This window comes from Chanos chanos, chromosome 2 (assembly GCF_902362185.1).
Source record: "Chanos chanos chromosome 2, fChaCha1.1, whole genome shotgun sequence".
Lineage (NCBI taxonomy): Eukaryota > Metazoa > Chordata > Actinopteri > Gonorynchiformes > Chanidae > Chanos > Chanos chanos.
Window position 1 is genome coordinate 18,822,320 of NC_044496.1, and position 22,559 is coordinate 18,844,878.

Genomic DNA, 22,559 nt, shown 5'->3' on the forward strand with positions numbered 1-22,559 from the left:
GTACTCTGCTACCTTGAAGAAAAGGTCATTAAAACATATGCAAAGGCAAAGGAAAAGGACTTTAGAGATTAAGGTTTCTCTTTATTTTCTCATCTCTTTATTCTCTTTATTGAGTTAAAGCCATTATGCCTCTAACAGTCTGAGCGAGATCAGAAATGTCCTACAATTAATGTGTTCTCACTTTCATTGAAAGAGAGTGTTCAAAACTACTTCCCGTAATGCAATTCTAACACAAATGGGGACAAAATACGTTGTTCTGGGTGTCAAATTATTTCCTCTTCCCGAGACAGAAACATTTGCTATACATAACCAGGGTCCAAAGTAGCATATGTTGTTTAGCATTATGCTGAAATCCTTAAACATAATATGCCATTTTTCTTATTTAGATAGCACAACTGTAATATTAAAAAAAGTTGAATTTAGCAAAAGAACTGTTGAAACAAATATTTTGTTAATATCTTTAATATTTACATTTTCTTTTAAAAATGTATGTTGTGTACCCCCTCCCACAAAGTCTTCTCAAAAATATTATTTGAGTTTTTTTTTTTCTTCCTAACTTTGTCCGCAAAAATAAAACCCTTTTGGCAAGCTCACAGGAGTCTGGCAGTGCTTGGTACACAAAAATAATGTTTCAAGTGATTTGGTGTAAGAATATCATCTGAGTTGACAAAAATACAATCAATATTTGACATGCACCTCCATGACATGTAAAACATAGCTTCTCTATTAATTACAATTTCCTTCCAATTAAATCTCACTGCAAGACAGAGTTTTCTCATCTTGAGAAATAAAACATTGTCAGTTTGAAATGTTAAAAGTGCAATTACATGTATAAAACATCTTCTATCTGGGTTAACATTGTCTTTCAGATTACTTTCAGATTAAATACAAGTATATGCACTGCAGCATCATCAGCAAAGGTTTCTGTGTTCTACACAAAATATTCACTTCATAATAGCTGTACAAAATATGTGATACAGAGTGAATTCTCGATTATCCATTGACGTGATATGAAAGTCCAGAAGTCTATGCATGTTTCACTTAATACAGGATGAATGGAAATGTTTAATGTGAACAAGCTTTTCAGCCTTCAAGAATCCAGGTCATGGGTTGTCATCATGTGATAGCACCTCAATGCCCATAAACGGCTTTGGCTGAAAAAGAGATAAGATTGGAAAAAGTCTGAGAGTGTTTTCACAGAGGATGTACAATAAGCAACTGATTAATAATGCACAATAAACCCTCTTTTCAGCAATTAAAAATGGTTTTAGAGAGGATTCCCATTAAGTGAAAACTCCCATTCCCTTTAACATTAATTCCCATGAACTAAAATGATAACAGCATGTATTCTTATAGAGCTCCCAATTCTGGAATACAGGAGGAGACAAAATAATGGAAACAGCTAATGAAAGAGGAATCATTTTGTTTCTCAACAAACACAAACCAAGAATTCATTATCTTGCAAATTATTTCCAATGCTATTTCCCAAGATATTCCAAAAGGAATCTTAAAATCAGCACTTTAGTATGCGAGTTTTTAAAGTAACATGACCACTCTAAAACATTTTTTTAAGTATTCAAATAGATGATGCCCAAATCTCAAATGCATCAGTTCCAGAAACTACAAAATTATTAACTATGGAAGGGGCAATAATGTCAAAACCATGATGGGATATGTAACATTAAGAAAGGCTGCACCAAGAAAGAGGACTAGGAAGAGGTTAAAAAATACCACAGAAACTGATATCTCTATGGCCTAGTCCAAGCAAAAACCGTGAATCATGAGCTTTACAAAGCTGATATTTTAGTAGGGTTGACATTTGGAGACTGGTTATAACCAGTCAGTACAAATCAATGTATAACTTGATGTATGGAGCATAAAACTTGGACTTTTCAACAGCGTTTGTCAACATTACGGCTTGATTAATTGTCTTTTACTCTTTTTTTCCTATAATCTGAATGTTTCCTTTTTTTCAGATGGAAACAGCTAAATGAAGCCTTCAATCAAGACTGCCTATTCCAAGCATTAAACAAATTCAAATATTATTCGGCATGGCAAAATTATGGTAAAGAAATATGATGTCCATGATAATCTTTTAATCATAATGATAAGATAATAAATGCCCCCATACACACTGTAGCTTCATTTTCAAAAGAAATGATAGGTTTTCCTTTCTGAAAAATGGTCCAAACATGTAGTGCAGCATTTCAAGATGAAATTGGAGGTGCAAGAAGGTTCTGGAGGCAGATGGCAGTCCAACTTGTTTTGAATGAACAAATATTCATATATTGTTTGATGTTTCCATTATTTGTTCCATATCCTGTATTCAATGTTATAAAAAGACAGGCCCAGAGGAAATGAAACAAGAGCTTTACAATTTACATTTCATCTATTCAATATAAGCAGTATTTAAACAGAGACACTTCTTATAGGTGTGGACAGAGTGACAGAGCTTGTGGAACTAAGGAGATGTACCTTACTACATGGTGGGGTGACAAACACTGTATGTCACACTGGGCAGCATGTTAAAAAGCACAATATTAACATTACGAAGATCTGTCAGAGCTAATACTCACACATTTTCAGTACGATTCTTCTCATTCACTGCAAAATATCTCTTCCTTACACTCATGACATTGCTCATAGACAAGACATATGCAATGCAGATGGCCAGTGAAATCAGTGTTCACAGTCATTTTGTCCGTTTTTAAGTGACATGTTCTACTAACCACATAGATCAGTATACATCAGTATTTTGTTCTCAAACATTTTTGACTGTGTCCACTGACTAAATACTGGCGAAAAGCATTCCCAGACTTCAAGGATCCCCTCAGTTCAGACAAAAGGAAATACAGGGGATGGACCACACACTGGGTGGGATGCAGCACAAACACATGCACACATGCACACAGACACCAGGAGAATAGTAATTAAGGGCTGTATAATAACAGCTGAACATACAGTGTAAAACAGAATACCACTACACAAAGCTAAAGAACATCACGCAGGAAGAGTGAAAACCTATCATGCATCCGCAGCTATGGAGATCTGAACTATTAAAGCCACAATGTCAATTCAATGACCCATTTAATAATTTCTGCCCATTGAGTTCTCAGAGAAAATGAAACACATGCTAGATACTCAAAATAATCTGTATAAGCATATCTCAACCTCTTAAACTCAATGATGCAACTGGTTTAACTTTACGTTGCCGACAATAGTGGTCACTGATTAAATGGTGGAAAAATAATGTGCCTACTACAGCGTGTCTGTCTTTTCGTCCATAGGTGAGAGGTCTAAAATAAAAAAAGGATTATGGCTAAAAGTTTTTTTCTCATGCAATGATATTTTTTGGCCTGGTTTCATTTAGCAATTGAGTTCATGCAGAAAGCAAAACCTGTCGGCAGATTACAGATGGCGAGGCAACTGGTGCTTGGGATTGCAGCTGCCAGCATTGCTAAACCATCAAGGTGTGGAAAGAAAGGTGTCCCAGCCTTTGTTAATTACACAAAACTCAAGGGGGCAGCGTTTGTTTAAAGCTTTTTACCCTCTCATCCCAGCTTGGCAGGGTTGCAAAACCAATTTACACACAATTCACACACTTCCCATCTACAGATGTTGAGGGTGATGATGAGGGGGGTGGGCACTCTTCCTTTCCAAATGCTATGGCACCATCAGCATACAGTGTGGCAATTGTGCAATAAGCATGCAGTCACTGAGGTGCAAAATACACAGCTCCACATTTGGAACAATTAGCAAAGCAACATTAGAGTGTTAAGTGAGCAGTTAGTGCTTACTTTGTTCTGATTAGACAAAAGTGTAGTGAAATCCATTGTTTAGTGGAGGGGGAAGTGCCTGGGAGGCAGTAGAAGGAGGAAGAGGAGGAGGAGGAGGAGGGGGTGTGGTAAGATGGGTAACTTGTTGTGGTGCTACAGGGGGACAGACACAGGAACAAAGCTCAATTAGTCACACAGAAACCTAGAGCCAGGAACCACTGATCACCTTTACGCCTAATTCCACTTACCTAAATACATTAGAATCAGAAATTAAAACACACAGTTTGAACCCATTTTTTTCTACCAGTTTGGAATCCCTACACTATCATAGGTTTCGACCAAGGCAAGACCTCTGCATCTGCCACGTCCTCTTCTCACCTGCCCAGTTTACAAGTGTCTCCATGGAAACACAGTGTATGCAGAGGTCAATTTACTGCTGCATGACCCATGCATCTTAACATATTTTAAGAACTGACACCAGCGAACACACAGAGCAGGAAAAGATAACATTAATTTGGCTTCAGAAACGCGACTCTTGTCTTTATATTTTCGGACAGCCCTCTAGATGGAAAAATTGTTAGAATTGTTGACTGGGTTCAGCTGTGCACATTAAGGTTCATCACATCACAAGAGACTGACTGTAAACGTGTGTGACTGAGAAAGCAACTCTTTATGTGTGCATGTCTCTCTCCTCTCTCTCTCTCTCTCTCTCTCTCTGTGTCTCTCTCTCTCTGTGTCTCTCTCTCTCTGTGTCTCTCTCTCTCTCTGTCTCTCTCTCTCTCTCCCTCTCTCTCCATCTCTCTCTTTCCGTTGATCAACTCGTCTGAAGGTTCGACCAGTGTGAGTGAGGCTGTTGCAAAGTAAAGATGAAAAGTGAGCTGGTGTGCTTTTATGCTAGTTCAGACACATGTTCAAAGCGCAGCCACGGGATGCACAAGTGAGCCCCAGTACATTTGAACTGGGCCATTGATCAGCACTGAAAATGGCCTCATCAAGAGATTCCTCCCAGCCTGAAAGATTTGACATGGCTCGCAATTAACTGCGTCTTTACTCAAAAGATCCCTGCTAATAAGGAATAATGTTGAGTTATTAGTGACTGATTCTGATAAACCTGGCTTTGCTCTTTTTTCATCTTCTACCATAGGCTCTTGGAATAGAGCTAGACTCCTTCTCTAATGTCTTCACCTATTCAGTAGATGTCAAGTTTTAACATACATACATCATCAAAGATATGTTTTAAGTAATCATCTTTGAAAGATATTATTTAAGCAATATGAGGGATTTACTTGGAGAGAGGTCTGCAAAAATATTCATGTAGACAGTGATGTTTATAATCACATATAATAGCACTTCCATCAGTCATACTAAGGGTGACTGATATATGCTGAAGTATCCAACATTTAAGCATGCAGGAGGGTGAGACGTGTACATTGGTTGTTTAGGATATGCAGAGTAAGGCCAATTGGCATTTTATAGAGTGAACAGTACATGGCAGTGAACATATCTGCATGAACAGTATTTGAATCCCCCATGAGGGGACAAACACATGCAGTGAGTGTAAAGTGAATGCCCTGTGTATGTGGAGTGGTGCAGTAAGAGGATCAGTGTGATTTGAGAGTGTTCCTGACTGTATGGATTACCTGCCACCTGCTTGCTCTTGAGGGAAGCTTCTGATGCTAGAGCATAGGACATAGTGATGATCCTCTGCTGTTCCTGCAGAGCCGAGTCCAGGTCTATCAGCTCTGGCTTATCCACAGTTACTGCAGGGGGGATGTTCTGAACACTGTAACACACACACACACACACACACACACATTAGACCAACACACTAATAGTGTCTTGCATAATCAGTTTTATTGGATTGTCAAAGGCATGCATAATCTAGGTCAAAAAGGGTGTGAGGGTATGAGATATTTGTGTGTGTGTGTGTGTGTGTGTTTGTACCTGGACTTGGCCAAGATGCTCTTGATGCGCTCAACTTTGCGATGGCGGGCCTCCATTTCCTGTGGACTCAGAGGCTCTTCTGGCTCGAGGTCCAAATAGCGCTCAGGAATGGCCACCTTCTGGGGCTTTGACAGCTGCACAAGCACATGGACAGGCTGCTTTAACAACTACAGCATAAAGACTACACACTATATACCATATAACATCTAATTAAAACGTGTGAACTGAGCTGCCAGAGATTTACCTCTCGGCTGAGGTCCAGCTGGTAGTCCAGAGGCTCCAGGTCCTGCTCTCTGGTGAATGTGGAGCGTAATGTGAGCCATTCATCTGAGTGGGACCTTGGTCTCTCTTTGTGCTCAGCTGGCCTCTCCTCACCCTGCACCGCCCGCTCCAGGAGCTGCAAATCAAACTCCTGCTCGCGCCTCCACTGAGGGCACACAGAGACACGGCTCTCAGAGCACTATCACACAACGCTCATCAACTGGTCTCCCATCATCATTTCCCACTGCACCATGACTGCAACATGGCGAGATATTCTGGCTAATCTGTGATACCCAATGAGTCAACGAAATGGCCTCAGATACTGTATTCTCACTGCCAAACAAGGATGCCTGTTTTTAGGGTAACAAAAATACACTGATAAAGACAGACAGGAGAGCATTTACAAAAATGGTTTTACAAATAAATAAATAAATAAATGAATGAATATTCAGTAAAAAAAAATGTGTGTATGAGTGCGTGTTAAAACCCAAGTTTATATCATAGATCACAGCGATATATTAACCACTCATAAGTACAATGGAGTTGATCTTTTCACAAATATCTGCTGATGTGCTTCTACTCTAAAACACAGCAGTATAATGGCACATCAAAGCATTGTGTTTATATCAGCAGATCAATACTATGCGAGTCAAGTACCACTAAGCCTTGTATTGAGCCACAAAGTAAATATAGACACACACACGAAGCGCAAGCATAAAAAAAAAAAAAAAAAGAAATATCCATGTTTGCCGTGTAGCATGTCAAGTGATTTGAGTGTTGTGTGTGAAGTGCATCATGTCCGAACTCTCAGACCACAGCAGGCATTGCCCCCACAGAGAGGAGAGGAGGGAAATCTCACCCATCTAGCTTGCCTTCCTTTACATGCTTGGTGCAAGGCGTCATTGTGCTTACTGGACAAAATAAAACCACACACTGCAAAAACAGCATATATACATATTCATAATACACAAGCAATGAGGAATTAAAAAAAAAAAAAAAAACATGGCCCACATATATTCATTAGCAAAGTTTTTATTTCTTCAGTGCAAACTTCTACATAGGGAATTTGAGGAAATAGAGTCATGCCATTGACATTCAACTGGCAGATTAGGGTACGATTAACTGTGTAACTGTTATCACCACAGAACTGATCAGTAGCATTGTGCTTAGCGTGTAACACAAAGTCTAAACCAAAAGCCAAACGTAACCATGCACTCCTCCACTGCTTTCTGCTTCTCACAGTTTATCCAGCCCTGTCCATTCATAGTGCAATAATCCTCATATGATTAGGTGCAGAAAACAAAAGATGGGCCAAAGTATTATGGTTAGACATGACCTCGTAATAGAAAACTACTCAAGGGATTTCTTTTGGATGAAAGAAGGGAAAAGATTAGTGCAACATAATGGGAAGGGTGGTTAAACAAAAATGTCAAAATCCCTCTTCTAACGCTGTTTAAGCTTGTCTGTTATTAAGCTCCAATTGCAAGCATGGTTAAAGACAACAAAGGAATTTTTTTTGTGCTTTTTTTTTCTGTCAGAGGTGCAGGCTAAGGTGATTAAAAAGCCAGGGTTTAAACGACGACTTTAGCGACAGGATCACTGAAAACACGACTCCATGGTAAACCTTTGCTGTGCGTCAGCAGTAAGCACAATGAGTCTTGGTCTGAGGCAGCTGCAGTTAGTGCCTGTGGTTATACTGTAAAGTGACCACACTGGGCTGGGTAAGGCTGAGCTCTGTAGTCTGAGAGCTTCTGCTTTAGTCAGAGTGAGAGTGTGAGAGCATGTGTGCCAGTGCACAGAGTGTCCGCGCCAATACGGTTAGTGGTGTTCCCAGCATTGGGTTAGAATTAAAGAGAGACTGAGAGAGTGTTTGCAGTACACATGAAGGGTTGGAAAGGCTTTACGTGATGTGAGAGAGGTTTACGCATCATGGGCAGAATGAGTTAGCATTGTGGTGGGGTGTGAATCAGTGTGAAGAGCTCCTGTCTGTCTCACATTTACCCATATGTCTCAGTCAGTTGTGTACTTCTGGAGTGTATTATAAGTCTCAGGAGTACACTCCAGAAGTACAAACCTGACTGATAACATAAACAACACATTCAACGAAAAGTGTTACATACTTCATCAGAAAACACACCTATAAATCCAAATAATATTTCAAGTTTGCATATAATGATTTTGATGTGAGATGAAAGACTAACAGCAGATCATTTCTTGGATTATCCGCTTACAACCTTGACAAACGCAATTTATCAGTGGAGTAATAAATAACACACAGGGTTTTGGTTCCTTGTGGAAGTAACAGCTGTATAAGTGCAAATAGCACAGGTCTGCTTTCTGCATTCCCAAGTCCATCCGTGAAACTCTCTAACTGGAACTTTCTCATTTGATTACATACGCCTCTTCCACACCCTTTGACAATGACAACTCTGCTCTAACACTCACTTACCTGCGACAGCCACTACTTTATTAAAACACTTCTTTCTCCTGCACAGGTACGCTAAAACTCTCTACACAACATGGTTGCTAGCTGTGTTAAATAACTGAAAGCTTTATGTGGGAGAGAGTTTCTCTGTTCTAGGGGAGTGTGTGATTCTGACTGCGCTCTTGTGACGGCTCTAACGTACTGAGCCCACGTCTGCAGATACCGGGCGGGAGGAGGAAGAGGATGACGGGCGTGACGAAGAGGCTTGCCGTTCGCCTTGGCTGAGTGTCCGTTTGCGTTCGCGCACCAGAGCCTTCTGGTGACGCTTCATCCTCTCCAGCTGCTCCTCTGCGCTCATACGACCTCGCTGATATACAGGTTCCCCAGAGTACAGCCGCTCTAAGGCACTCTTTGGTCTCTCCTGGGGGACACGGAGTACGGGAGAGAGAGAGAGAGAGAGAGAGAGAGAGAGGGAGAGAGAGAAAGAGAGACAGAAAGAGACAAAATAAAAAAAGAGCGTGAGAGAGAGAGAACAAGGTGAGGTAAATTAGAGGGGGGACTATGGGGAAGAGGGTGGGGCTTGCGGCGGACTGGGGTGGCTGGTTCATCTGTGAATTCACAATTTACATCAGAACACAACATAAGAGAGAGACTGAGCACGCTCTTGGCCCTCATGGCAACATTAAAGCGGTAATGCATTAGCATTGCACAGACAGTCTCACACCCACACGCGCTTCTCTGGCGTGTGTGAGATGCCGTGGTATTTTGTACTGAGTGCTGCATCTAATCAGCTCAGCTCATGTCAGCGCTACAAAAGTGAGCTGTGACAGTACTCGCTCCTTTATTTTTTCTGTCTCTCGATCCAAACTTCAAGCGCTAATCTGAATCCAGTATGAATCCTACCTTCAAGCCAGTCACCGTAGCTCCTCTTCTGAGGGTGACATAAGATGAGATGTTTGTGGACTGATTTAGTCTTGACGACGAGCCTGCCAAACCTGACAGAACATCAAGTAAGAGGATGAGATCAAAATGTGTATTAATAATGCCTCCAACTGTGTGCTTTTCAAATATTATTCCTTGTGTTCTTTAATGCAATTACCATTTTTTCAGTCATCACTTCCTGCACTTCCGCTACTTTAGAACAAAACCACCACTGCAGACCAGATCTGACGTAAGATAGCTAAGACGCTGTCAATGTGGTTGAGTATAAGGTGTTGGTCATAGAGATGTTTACCTCTGCTGGGTAATGTCTGGTAGCCACTGTCTAATGCTGATCCTCCCATCCCACTACCAACTCCCAGCAGTTCAGGCTCACTGAGAAATGTCCGCAGCTCCACCTGGGGGGCCCCCAGAAGAACAGAGCTCAGAACTTCACTTACCCACACCGATATCTGATATGGTAATCGGCCACTTGGTTCTTGCTTTGATCTTGTAAGCAGATACAGACCTTGTTTTCTCCATTAGCACACTGGCCAATCTCCCTGTCCCTCTTACGCTCGTCAGACTGGCGTTTGAGACCGCGCACAGACGTGTGCCGGATGACGGAGGTCTCCTTGGGTAGGGGAGGTACAGCAGGAGGGTGCTCATCAGGGCTGTAGAGCTGAGGGAGAGGAGGTCTAGGAGGAGCATCGTCCTCTACCTGGAGGTTGCCCATGTACAGATTTGGTAAAACGAGTTTCTGTTAACTAGAGTTACAGCCTGCTTTGTTTGATGCTACATCTCCAAACTCTGACTGCTACATACCCATTTTGGCTTGTGGGACACTTGGCCCTGTTGCATAGACTGCTGTGGGGGCTGCAGTGGGCTGAGGTGGGGGCTAAGCTGGCTGGGTTTCAGCTCCCCCATGGAGGGGCTTGCCGACAGAGAAGGCACTGAGGGTGACGACACTGAAGGCACAAGTTTCCTCTCTGGAACAAACATATAATACACGCAGCACACATAAATCCACACTCTCCTTACTATCAAACGAACATAGTAGGATGTAGTGTTGATGGGGGATGGTGATGGCTTCTCTCTGTACCTCTGTCTTTACTCCAGTGCATGGGGGTGGTGGTGGTGGAAGCCACAGGCCCCCTCTCACCTGGGTTCTGCACAGAGTTAATGGTGATTTGGTAGTTGGCCTTGTTGGAGCTCAATCCAGCCATCACATCTTCAATTCTCCACAGTTCCCTCCTCAGTTGGGCTTTCTCCTGCGGTAGGGGTACCAAAGCAGAGTAGAGCTGTTAATGACAGCCAGTGTGGATGCTTGTCACCTGCACCTTAAAGGTGAATGTCTCGTTGTCACAAATGTCACCAGAACTAAGAAAGAAAGCGTTCTGAAGTGGAACAAGAAAAAATGTTTCTTTTTCTTCTCATTTTAAGATTTTAAATTATGCTTTATTGACTTAAACCGGCTCTTTTTCTTCTTTTTCCAACATTTCCATCACTATTGTTAAAAACTGACATTTGATGTTAATCGCTAAACCAATATTTCTAATTCTCTTATATGATTTTGTTCTTTACTCTATTACTCTTGTTCTTTTATTACCTCACAGAATTAAGAAACACATGTCAGACAAGTGCGCTAACTGATGTTTCCCATCCCCCTGTCATTGGTAAATGCTGATGCAACTGAGCACTGTCTGCTGCTCAGAGCTACATGTTTCATGTGCACCTGCCTTTTGACATGTTTCTGTGTCGTATAAACAAACACTGATGGTACATTCTAATTAACACAAACACATTCCACACATAAAGAGTGTGACGATACACTCTATTTGTTTCAAACCTGAGACAGAATGCTGCGGTTCATCTGGTCTTGCAGAACTGACTGTAGACGGTCCACTTCCTTCTCAAGTCTGGTGTACTCATTCCAAGCATTCTCCATCTCCTGCTCAAAACATGGTCAGACCAGAATTTCCATACTTATATCTTCATATGCTTTGGGTAAATAAGTGGGTAAATTTTTGTCCGTACATGTTTTGTTACAAATGTGAGAGCCAGTCTTGCAAATCAGTGGTGGCAATGTGAGAAGAGCATGGTAGCCATGCAAAGACTTGTAAGCTGTGTCCATGGGTATGTCTATATCAGTGTGTGTGTTCTCACCGTCGAAACTTGTGAGATATCTGCTCTGATGTGTACCACATCCTCCTGCAGCAGTCTCTGCTGGTAGGTGATCTTTTCAACATGTGCCGGCTGGTCCCGGTACTGTTCCAGCTGCTGATGAGATACATCCAGAACAGACTCCAGCTTGTCCTGGATGAAAGGAAGAAGAGTGTGAGTGTGTGTGTGTGTGGGGGGGACTAATTGAGGTTTTGTACAACTTCTCAAAAAAGCTACAGGACCAAAGATGAGTTTAAAAGACAGGTGCAAGGTCTTGAGCACTACCTTGTCCTCCTTGAGTGTGCGTATCCTGGTCTCCAGTTCCTGAAGGATTTTGTCTTGCTCACATAATTTGCTTAACGTCACCTGAAGGGAATGTAAAAGGTAGTTTATGCTTACTGGAATTAGCTGAATTAGAATAGGCTCACTAAAGTTTGGGTAAAGAGCAAGCAGTGTCCAAAAGTAAACAGAAAATAAAATACCCAGTAGTTTTCACCATTAAACATTTATTTATCCTATGTTGTTTGCTCCCTATCACAATTCTGCTGATATTATTCACTGAAATAAATATATTTTCTTTCAGAAAAATGGGTTATAGTTTATGTACACAAGGAGAAAAGAAGTTGCAGAACTGCCTAGTTTACAGCCTTTCTCATGCAGAGAGTGTTTATTCTGGGCTCTATTTATCATTCTGCTCAATTAATTATTAAGCTGTTTTTATTTTACTGCAGTATATTGTTGTTTTAACTCCATTAAATATTCATCATTCAGATAAATTCACCAGCAAATTCTTATAAATTGTTAAACTGGAACAATGTTAATGATGAAAAGCCAGGACTTCCATATTATTTACCTCCAATCATATGAAAAGAGAGAAAAAAGCCGGAATACAAAAATCAAACTGAAAAATTTAAGAGCTCAAAATATAAATCCCATTGCATGTATTTTTCTCTTTAAATTGAGCACTCAAAATAAAAGCCCTCGTCAATAGTTTCAATCTTCCCAAGAACTGTGAGAGCCTGCCTTTCTCCTCAGTGTATATCACTGCGTGTTTGTTTCACTCTGATGCCTCTGTTTACTCGCACAACTACTGAGTCTGAACTTAGGAAAGCTCTCTCTGGTAATGGCTTTTTGTGGAAAGCAAACAGAGAGGAGGATCACTGAGGAGAGAAATGAGCTGGAAAGGGGGGCATTTATCAAGCAGCAGCGCAGAGAAGACCGTTGGACTTACGTCAATGTCACTTTCAGCTATTTTAACCGGTCGCGGAGGCCTGTCACCGAGAGTTTCACGTCCAGTGACCTGTTAAATCCAACATCTAAAAATGCTCATACAGTTCTACAAACACTTTTGTGTTGAATGAAAAAGTATTAGTTAACAAAAAAAAAAAAAAACACTTCACTATGGCAACAACAAGTTGCATGACTCCATACAAATATAAAGAAGATACAAAAAAAACCCCACAAATACAATTACAAAAAAAAAAAAAAAATGGGGAAATCATATTTTTGGCACAGCTTTTTTGGGAGCTTTATGAATGCTACGTGTACCTACTGACAAAACTGATATTTCCCTGGTAAAATATCAATACTCTTTATCTACTGTATGTCCTTAACATAAGCCATGTGGGAGTTCAGGCTAAGTCATAAACAGAGGTCAGTTGAGAAACACGGCTGGAGTTAGAGAATCAGCCAACTGAATCTGAGCAAACATTCTCCCACATTTCAGTCATTTAACTTTGCAAAAAACTCATAAATGATTTTAGCGGTTCTGGAAGCTATGCAAACATTTGGAACTAGCCAAATATCATAGTGGTTTGACCTCAAAATGCAAGGTGACTAACATAGTGTCATTAGAGTAGTATTGATATTTTTCAAAAAGCACATTGAGAAGCCTCTTAAAAGAAAATTTAAAAAATTAAACCAAGGGCATAAACACATAAGCTCTCGCGTAACATTTTGTGTAATATTACATTAATAATGCATGCATTAGAGTCTCAGACAGCAGCACAGACACAGAGAGACATAATGCCTGCCCAATGAGGGCTCCACAACTGCTCTGAAACAGGCACCTATCAGCACGAAAAGGCCAGCAGGGAAGACACCACAATCTACTGGGCAAGCCATGGAACAGTGAGGCTTTGTATGCACACCATCCTTACATTTAAACTGGAACCACAACCTTGAGTGGAGTTTTGTAAGATATTGCGAACCAAAAGCATCAGAGGATCAATACTTTTGATCTGCTTAAAAATGAAGATAAAAAAAAAAAAGTGTTACAGACTGGATTACCAACCCCACTCAAAGAAACTTGTTTATTTGGACTTTGAGGTGTTAGACATACAAATCGTGTACAGATTAAAAGCTTTAATAACACCATATTAGCAAAATGGTTCATTTACATTTAAAGTCCCCTTCCCGCAGCTGTTTGCTTCTTACCAATTGCCTTTTTAAAGAAAGCGCATACGATTGCTGGTATACCAGCTTCTTCCTCATATTTTAATCTCAATGATCAAAACAGCTGAGGAAGGACTTTAAAGTGGTAACTTAAGTAAAATAAATAAATAAAAGTAGAGACATTCTGAGCAAAAGCACTGGAGGAAGTGAGACAGATGTCCTTCCTGATGGGAAATTCATTTCAGTGAAATGCAGCTTTCAAGTACAATTTCCATCAGCAAGGGTACAAAACTCTCACACTCCCTAAAGATTCACAACAACGTCATCAAAATTCATTAGCCGTTCACCGATTCGCTATAGTTGGTGTACCATGCTAAAACATCTACTGTTACAACAATTAGAGTACAAAACTTCTTTTCAATATTAAATACTTTCATTCAACTAGAGTATTCTAAAAAGTGCAACAAACACAAAAGCTATTCGCAATTATTTATAGCCAAAGTCATTCTAGAGTCCCGTAGAATGACCGTGCAGGGCTGGAATTACTGTGCATAGAGGGGAGAGAAAGACAGACAGGCTAAACAACATTCAGTAGTCAAAGCCAGCAGCAAGAAGAGAGGGAGGGTGAAGGGAGGAAGGAGAGAAAAAGAGATTAGAGCAGATTCACCAAGGCCCACCTTCAGGTCTAGATACTCCAGGTCCTTCTTCAGTTGCATGTAAGTATCATCTGCCTTTAAGTGGGGGAATGAAGAGACAGATCACATGACAGGAAGATGCAAAGCATGCTGGAAAGAACTTGAGATTTTGATCACAATTTGAATTTCTCGTCTTAAAAATGTCTCTGTCGATTAAATCTCAGTAGGATCACGAGGTGATTAGTTATTAACCAAGCTAAGATTTGTGTCTCATTGCTGCAGTGCTTGCAAAGAGTTGGGAATACACAATAATAATCCAGATTTTTTCCCAAAACCCTGTCATAGATCTCAAAAGTCATTATCTAGAAGTTTGTCAGTGGAATGTGAGCACAAAGAGTAATGAGCTTAGCTAAATGCCTGAAGATGTGAGCTTCTGAGCACCTTTGCAGCTTTCACTCTGGCCTGCAGATCTGAGATTCATGCACTGTGGTGTAGTATTGATATATACATCAAAAAAAGGTGAGGGGTGTTTATGCTCACCATAGTTACGGATTGAAATAATACAGCCCTATAAACTAAATCATCTCTCACTTATTCAAAATGTCACTGAGACGGACTGATACTGCAAAGACCTCAAAAAATGATTCTGCGTTGCTGTTTCAGTTAACAGAGACAAATCAGCTTCGTGAATGCATGCACACAAAGAAGCAGCATGCTTGAAATACATTTTGGCTGAGTAAATTATAAATGGAGACGGTAAGATGCAAAACATAGAATTCAAAATGCAAAATTACAAAAAAAAAAAAAAAAAAAAAAAAAAAAAAGAGATATTCAAAACACAACACAGGCTGTTATTTCAAATTCTGCAGACCAAGCTGTGACATCTGTACAATGAGCCCCATGCTAACGGGTGGTAGCAAAACCCGACAGAGGTTCCACTATGGGATACGAGCACAGCCGTATGAGGGGATGAGGGCAAAGGGACAGTGGGAGAGCACTGAGGGTGTTGGGGCGTAAGGGGGGGGGGGGGGGGGCCTGACCTGCAGGCTGGAGCCTGAGAGGCCGTTGTGCTGGTACTGCAGGTGGGTGAGCGCGTCATTGCGCACGCTGGCCATCTTGGCCTGGTGTCTCCTGAGCTGAATGAGAAGCAGGGTCAGCTCCTCCGGCTGCAGGCCAGGGGAAGGGCAGAGACAAACGCTTCAGCACATGAGCGCCAGAGCACAGCCCACAGGAGCGGTGTGTGTGTGTGTGTGTGTGTGTGTGTGTGTGTGTGAAACCCACTCACACACTCCCAGTCATCCACCAACCTTTCTTTAATAATCAGTAAACAGCCCCCCCCTCCCCCGCAATCCTTGGAAACCGAGACAGTGTGCAGCTCATCAGAGTTGTGAGTCTGAGTCTGTGCAATACTCTTATCTCAAGGGCACCCTTATCCATCATCTCCTATCTGGTGTATTTTGATAAGTGAGAAATACAGACTTTTTTTTTTAGTCTTACCGTTTTCCCATGTAAGCTTGGTGCACTGACAGTGTGTGTGATGTAGCCCATGGTTGGCATAGATCTTCTTTCAATTTGTGCAGTCTGTGGGAACAGAGAAAAGTCAAATAAGCAATGACTGCATGGTCTTACCATATAAAGTACGCTTTAATTTATTCAGCGAGTACAGCTACACAAATATCAGTGAAGAGGTTTGTAGTTAAGGTGGCCTTTTTTTGCCCAGCAATCTGAAAAGCTTCTTCATCCAACATATGCTTTGCAGAGCATATTTTTTATATATTCATATCTTCACGTCAAGAAAAAAAAAAAAATTGTGCTTCATCTCAAATGCTACAGGGCTTTGAGGATTTGACATTTTTGCTTAACATACAGAATCTCTCCACTAAGACCATCACAGAGCCTTAAAACGACACAAACAACAAGAGATTTAATTAACTACACATAAATTAGCTCCAACCTGCTTTCTTAAAATAACATTTGTTTGCTACCAGCAAGAGAAGCACTGTGCGCATGTTTCCACTGTTATTCCCAAGCCACTATTTTTTTGCTGTATAATAGGTTTTTTATTTAAATGCGAGATCAGAAGAAAGAAACCATTGCTGATGTTTCAGATAGGCTGTTTATAGGGTGCTAGGAAGCCTTTGGCTAATAACAGAAACTTTAATGATCCTCTGTGGAGGTCCACTAGTGGAGCATTCATATATGCACTCAAGTCAAAAGGCCATCGCTATCCCAAAGCTGCCAAGTACAACAAAACAAACTTCATTTGTACTAAATTTAGCACCCACAAACCAAATGCTCTTTAAGCCTGTGTTGTTTGCCGTGGAATCCCTCATTAAAGATGAAATGTGTTTTTTTGCCGCTCATATTTAAAATGTTCCTGTGAAGGCTTTTGGGTTGGAATACATAATTAGTGACTTCACACGAGGCCAAACTGATGCTGAAAAGAAGTGAGAGCGATGCTGTGTTTACGGTTCTGAGGCTAGTTGACTGATCTGAGTGCTGTGTCTGGTAAATGTGGTGTAGGGCGGGTCTCTCTCATGTGGTGGGTGTGGCAGCGGACGCGCTGTGAAGCTCTGCCCCATGCAGTCCTCTGTAGAGGCACGTAGATAACGGAATACACACTCACACACACAGATACCGGCACCTGGAGAACAAACCCTGGGTGGAGACTCTGTGAATCCTCGCGGTTCAAAGGCAAAATGTCGGGAACGTGGAAGCAGGCTACTTCTCATGAGAAGCTTCCCAGAGACAGGCTTAGCTTTGGTGGTTAGCAGAGAACACTTTGGTGGAGATAAAGTGGACTGTTGACTTTGATGCAGGGTAAGGCTCTGAAAGTGTGTGAAACTCAAGGTTTTACCTTAGAGAGCTGAGGGCAAACACGTCTGGGGGAGCCCGAGCCAGACGTGTCCACGGGGGGCATCTCGTCCAGCGGTCGCACCGTCACCCTGTCGGCCGGCGTGTGCGGTCTGCGCGGGGACAGGGATTTGGAAGGCGGGCCAGGCGGGGGGATGTCGCAGGGGGAAGGGGGCACGGAGATGGAGCGCGGCACCTCTAAGGTCACTCTGAAGGAGGAGGTGTCCATGTAATCCGGCCTGGCGTAAATGGGCGCCGTGGGGCTGCCGTGGCGGAACTGTTGGCGCTGCTGCCATTCGTACAACTGCCACACCATGCCCTCTTTAGTGGCCATGCGCTCGTCCGTAGACATGCGGAAGTGGCTGAGGCGGTCGTGAGCGTATTTGTAGTCACTCGGTAGATTACGGGGCACTGGTGGTGAGCTCCCGCCAGCCAGGTGACGGGCAGACTTTGGCAATGACTGGTAGGCCTCTACCATAGTAGCCTTATGCTGCAGAGGTGGAGTGTGCCTGGAGAGTGTGTACTCAGTGGAAGGGATGCTGCATTCAGAAACAAATGAGCAGTCAACATTATATTTTCACGAGTTCTCACATAAACGGTATCACGTAATGGCACCAGCTGTTTATTACAATCATTTCTATACGACAGAAATAGGTAATTAGGTCTAAACTGTAAAGTTACTCGGGGGGGGGGGGGGGGGGGGGGGGGGGGGGGGGGGGGGGTTGACAAAAATTTTAACTGAAAGGAAAGCTATTCTTTTAATAACTTTATTTCCAATGGCTTTTTGCCAGTAGAGTGCGCTCTTTCACTAGCACTGTGGTAAGTAACGTTAAGTGTATAAATGACATATGGTGGAGTTTTGTAGAACGAGGGGCTGGCAGCCGGTGGAAGACTGACCTTTTAGGCTCTCCCTTCTGCACTTTCACCCAGTGCTCCACCTGAGCCAAGGCCGTCTTCCTCTGCACTTGTTTCTCTGTGTCTGTGCGTGGGACCAGGCCTCTCTTATACACTACATTCCCGTTCTGATCAGCAGGCAGGACGGAGGGGTGTAGCCCGTTCCTGTGGGCAGGCATAGTGGAGGACACTCGAGAGGTCGAAGCTGATTCGGGGGAGAGACCATCCAAATCCACTTCCCCTCCACGAGAGGTAGCTTTGGCCTGGCCCTCCGGCACCTCCTTACTGAAACCACGTATCTCCTCCGCTTCCCGCTCCTGGCGCAGCTCACCATCCAAAGTCTCGCCCTTCACTGACTGGCGGAGGCCCTCCGGCTGGGAGGAGCTTTTGCTGCTGCTGCTGTTGTTGACGTGATTACTTTGTGGGACTGCCTGTTGCTCTGTCTTGTGGGGTTTCTCTGCCTCTCTGTGGACAGAAAAGAAGAAACTGTGGACGTATAAACACTCATTTATTTTAGTGATAAAATACTGGATGTTCATTTATAAATCAAAGCCAGAGCTGAAAACTGATGAGAGGAAACAATTTTTCCAGAATGAATTATTTTCGTTATTACTTCCTGGCACTCTGACTGACACCCCTCTGATCACAGAGGAGACAGGCATAAATTGAAAGACTTCAGTTAGGTAAAGCATACACATGAGTCTATGTAATTTTCACCAAAGTAACTACAATAAACACCTTCTTTTCATATTACATTGTTGTAGACTGTAATGTGACAAAACAGAGACTTTTTAAAATAGAATCACTAATCACTGATTTGTAAATAACAAGTCGCCATGGACGGTTCAACTGACTTGAAACATTTCCAAAAGCTATTCCTCGATTGAGTAACAGCTATAAAATGAAACAGCGCACTAAAACATTAAAGAGGGATTCCCTGCTAGCTAAAAATTAAACTAGCAGGGAATCCCTATTTGGATATCCAACACATTCTCATACCCTCTATATAGCGAGAGAGAAACATTTAAAAACACATTTAGACGTGTGAATGACAATGACAGCCATTTTGTCTTAAAAACAAATAGTCAGGAGTGGTCTCTTCATCCGCGATCCTGTGTAATAGATCTGCGGATGAGACAGAACATTTATACAAGCCACAGTCTAATTTACGACTCCCCCTTTTGGCTGGAGCGATTAATCTGACTTATCTTTTCCAGATTTTCAGACTAGCACCACAATCATTTTCATAAATCATACATATATTTCTCCACCGGTTTGACACAGGTGATTGCTCTACATGAAAATCATTTAGACTCTAATAAATCAAACACCATAGGAAGAATATTAAAATCCAAAAGGGCAGTTTGCACAACCTTTGAGATTTGAAAATGGGCCTACTTTAAATTTAAGGGAAATCATTTTTTATCTGTTATCTGTCAGTGTAAAGCCACTGTTATCATATATATTCTATTTTCAATCCCTCATTTTTAGCAAAATAAACATTTAAAAAAAAAAACACATATTTTTATGTAGAGCTACTCCTTTAAGTTTCTCAAAATATGCAATGCTCCCTGCAACACTGTACATTTATGATAACCTGCACTTGTCTCTAGATGGCGCTGTTGTCATGAGATCAAGAGCATCAGCAAAAACACACGCTCCGGTTCTGCATGGCCAGTTTACTCCAGCATAACATTGTTCAAATTGACAGCCCACAGTCTCTAGCACGACTAAACATGCCACAGGCTGTCACAAGGTATGACTGTGATCCTTACAAATATAAAGAGAACTTTCTTCAGCCAGCTCATCTTCCAACATAAAAAGCTTAGCAAATATTACAAAATGCATCCCAAAGAAGTTTAGATAAACCGAAGAATAAAAAAGTTTTTGCTTTTTTTTTTTAATTTATTGATATTTAACATGTGTCGGTTAGCAATTACAATCTAGTATGATCTAATACGCCGTCCTGTGCTTACTGCTTTACTGTGATTAACACAGAGAGCAACGGGGCACTCAGCACACTCCACACTCAAACACCAGAGCGGGGATGTCTGGCCCAGAGTCAGCTGGCTACCAGTCAGGGTGGAGCAACATGCCGCAGTGGTCCCAGTCCCAGGGAGCTGCAGTGTCATACCACACACACGGCCATGGCACTGCAGCCCCGCAACCACAGCAATGCTGCACTGCTCTTGGCAGCAGTACATTCCTATACTCTGCTGCATATGTGACTGTGAAAACCTGAGAGAGGAGAGAGGTCAGATCCCGGTGCACACACTCACTCACACTACCTCTGGACACAGCGCAGCCGGTTTGTCTAGAGTGGGAGCAGTGTAAGCTGTCTGTTGTATTTCCAGTTCATGAAAGATGACACAAATGTTTCTACATGCTTCCCAGAATAATAAAAAAAAAAAAAAACACGCACACGCGCGCAAACACACACACACACAGACACACATAAGAAAGCACTTGTTTTGACAGAGAACAGCTGTTCCTCTCAAGGTTACCAGATTGCCTCACTGTGATTAAGTAGACAAAATAAATTTCATAAAAGAAAGCTAAACTGAAATAACAGACACCAAGAAAACATCCAGACAAACAAAACACACCCCATGAAAAAGAAAGAAAAAATCTAATGAACTATGAGGAACAGATGAGTAATTTACAAGGGATAAGAGTCGAAGGAACAGCACAGGAGAGACAAAACATATGTAGAGAAATGTAGAAATGTAGGGGAGACAGGAGTAAGAGAAACGTAGAAGAAACAGAAGTAGTACTAATGTGAGGAGGCACGAGCATTAGCAGATATGCAGTGAGTTTACAAAAGTATGGATTAATAGATGGTTTGGTGAAAGAAGAGTGGGACAAGTGGAGAGGTTTAATGGGTTAGCAGGAACCAGGTCAGTGGTGTAAGAAGAGCATTAGGGAGGTAAGTTTAGGGACTAACCTTTTCATGCCATGGCTCTGCATCAGAGCGGCCTGGTTCATGGCCCTGATCCAGCCATTCATGTCCTCCTGCGTGTCAGCACTGAAGAAGTAGGTCCTCATCCCACTGTGCTCAGCCTGGGAGCCAATCACAGAGTTCTTATTATAAATGTAGGAGCGCATTCCCGTGTGACTGGCCTGGGGGGGGGGGGAGAGACAGAAAAAAAGAGACGTCAGCTTCGACGAGATTGCCCACACACGGGAAGGATGTGCATGTGAGACCAGAACCGAACGGGCTCGGTCAGCTCCGACAGTTAGAGCCGTCGGCACCACTGCACAGCCACCTGAATAAGATGAGGAAGGGAATTCATGCAAAAATGACTGTCTTTACAGTTACTTACTGGCTGTAGTGAAAAGCAGTTAGGGTTGAAACTGAGAGACATTTATCAATGATCATTTTTATCATTGATGCACATTGTTCCATGCAGTTGTGCCAAATGAAACCGACAGTTATTCAGGCATTATGCAAGCATTTTAAGCTCCATTCTCTTCTGTTTGAGGCCATCAAAATATTTGTAAAAACAATAAATCATCATAATACACACAGTCTTCATATTACACGCTTAATGTTAACTTACTTTTTTTCAAATTACAGCTAATGCTATATCAGCAACACAAACGTAGACAATTCTGTTGATTATCTAAATATTATCATTTAACAGTTTTAACAGCAAAACACAACTCTTAGATGACATATAAACAACACACACCCTTAGTAAAACCTCTCTTTCTCTCTCTCTCTCTCTCTCTCTCACATACACACACACACACACACACACACACACACACACACACACAACTGTTAATTAGCCTCTTACATCCAACCTCTTCAGCTGCCTGAGCCAAAGGTGAAATGGCCCTACAGTTAAACAAGCTGCTCTCCTAATGTACTGGCCTGCCAAGCTGTTGCTGTGGGGCTAATCTATCCCACCCTGGTAGGGAGCACAACAAACAGTGACAACCAACTGCTTAATCACAGTCCAGCTCAGCATATTTCTCAGTCCCACCCAGGCCATTCAGTTAGCTGGCTCTCTGGTCAGACTATGGGCCCACAGCTCCACCTCTCCCAGTCAGACCATTATAGCACCCAGCCAATGCTGTTATTTCATCTCTCAGACCATTACACAGGCCAGACTATCAAACACACTGCGGATCACTATTCAAAGCTTCAAGCACTATAGCACTTTATCCGCGCATGACACACTCCAAAGCATCTACCACACAGCCTGACACATTTCCTTTTTTAATATAGGCCGCTATGTCAGCTCTTACCTCTGCAGTTGCCTTAACTCTCTCATATAACTGTCCCCAAGC

The 22,559-nt window shown here is 42.1% G+C and overlaps 1 protein-coding gene across 2 annotated transcripts in view; it reads right to left on the reverse strand.

The window, feature by feature from the left end:
- Window positions 1–463: 463 nt before the first annotated feature.
- Window positions 464–22,559, reverse strand: part of plekha7b (pleckstrin homology domain containing, family A member 7b) — a 69,632-nt gene continuing 47,536 nt past the window's right edge. Inside the window, exons 9-28 of one of the 2 annotated variants that reach the window (XM_030765670.1) lie at window positions 21,208–21,383; window positions 18,267–18,728; window positions 17,374–17,908; window positions 16,014–16,097; window positions 14,559–14,612; window positions 12,719–12,787; window positions 11,773–11,853; window positions 11,491–11,640; window positions 11,174–11,275; window positions 10,427–10,595; window positions 10,150–10,313; window positions 9,854–10,045; window positions 9,641–9,743; window positions 9,310–9,401; window positions 9,219–9,227; window positions 8,609–8,827; window positions 5,965–6,147; window positions 5,721–5,854; window positions 5,417–5,559; window positions 464–1,154 (exon numbers count right to left, since the gene is read on the reverse strand). In XM_030765670.1, coding sequence (XP_030621530.1) covers window positions 1,132–1,154; window positions 5,417–5,559; window positions 5,721–5,854; window positions 5,965–6,147; window positions 8,609–8,827; window positions 9,219–9,227; window positions 9,310–9,401; window positions 9,641–9,743; window positions 9,854–10,045; window positions 10,150–10,313; window positions 10,427–10,595; window positions 11,174–11,275; window positions 11,491–11,640; window positions 11,773–11,853; window positions 12,719–12,787; window positions 14,559–14,612; window positions 16,014–16,097; window positions 17,374–17,908; window positions 18,267–18,728; window positions 21,208–21,383 — 3,144 coding nt within the window. In that variant the 3' untranslated portion in view covers window positions 464–1,131. Of the gene's footprint in view, window positions 1,155–5,416; window positions 5,560–5,720; window positions 5,855–5,964; window positions 6,148–8,608; window positions 8,828–9,218; window positions 9,228–9,309; window positions 9,402–9,640; window positions 9,744–9,853; window positions 10,046–10,149; window positions 10,314–10,426; window positions 10,596–11,173; window positions 11,276–11,490; window positions 11,641–11,772; window positions 11,854–12,718; window positions 12,788–14,558; window positions 14,613–16,013; window positions 16,098–17,373; window positions 17,909–18,266; window positions 18,750–21,207; window positions 21,384–22,559 lie in introns of both variants that reach the window. The other variant, XM_030765669.1, reaches the window with a different exon arrangement.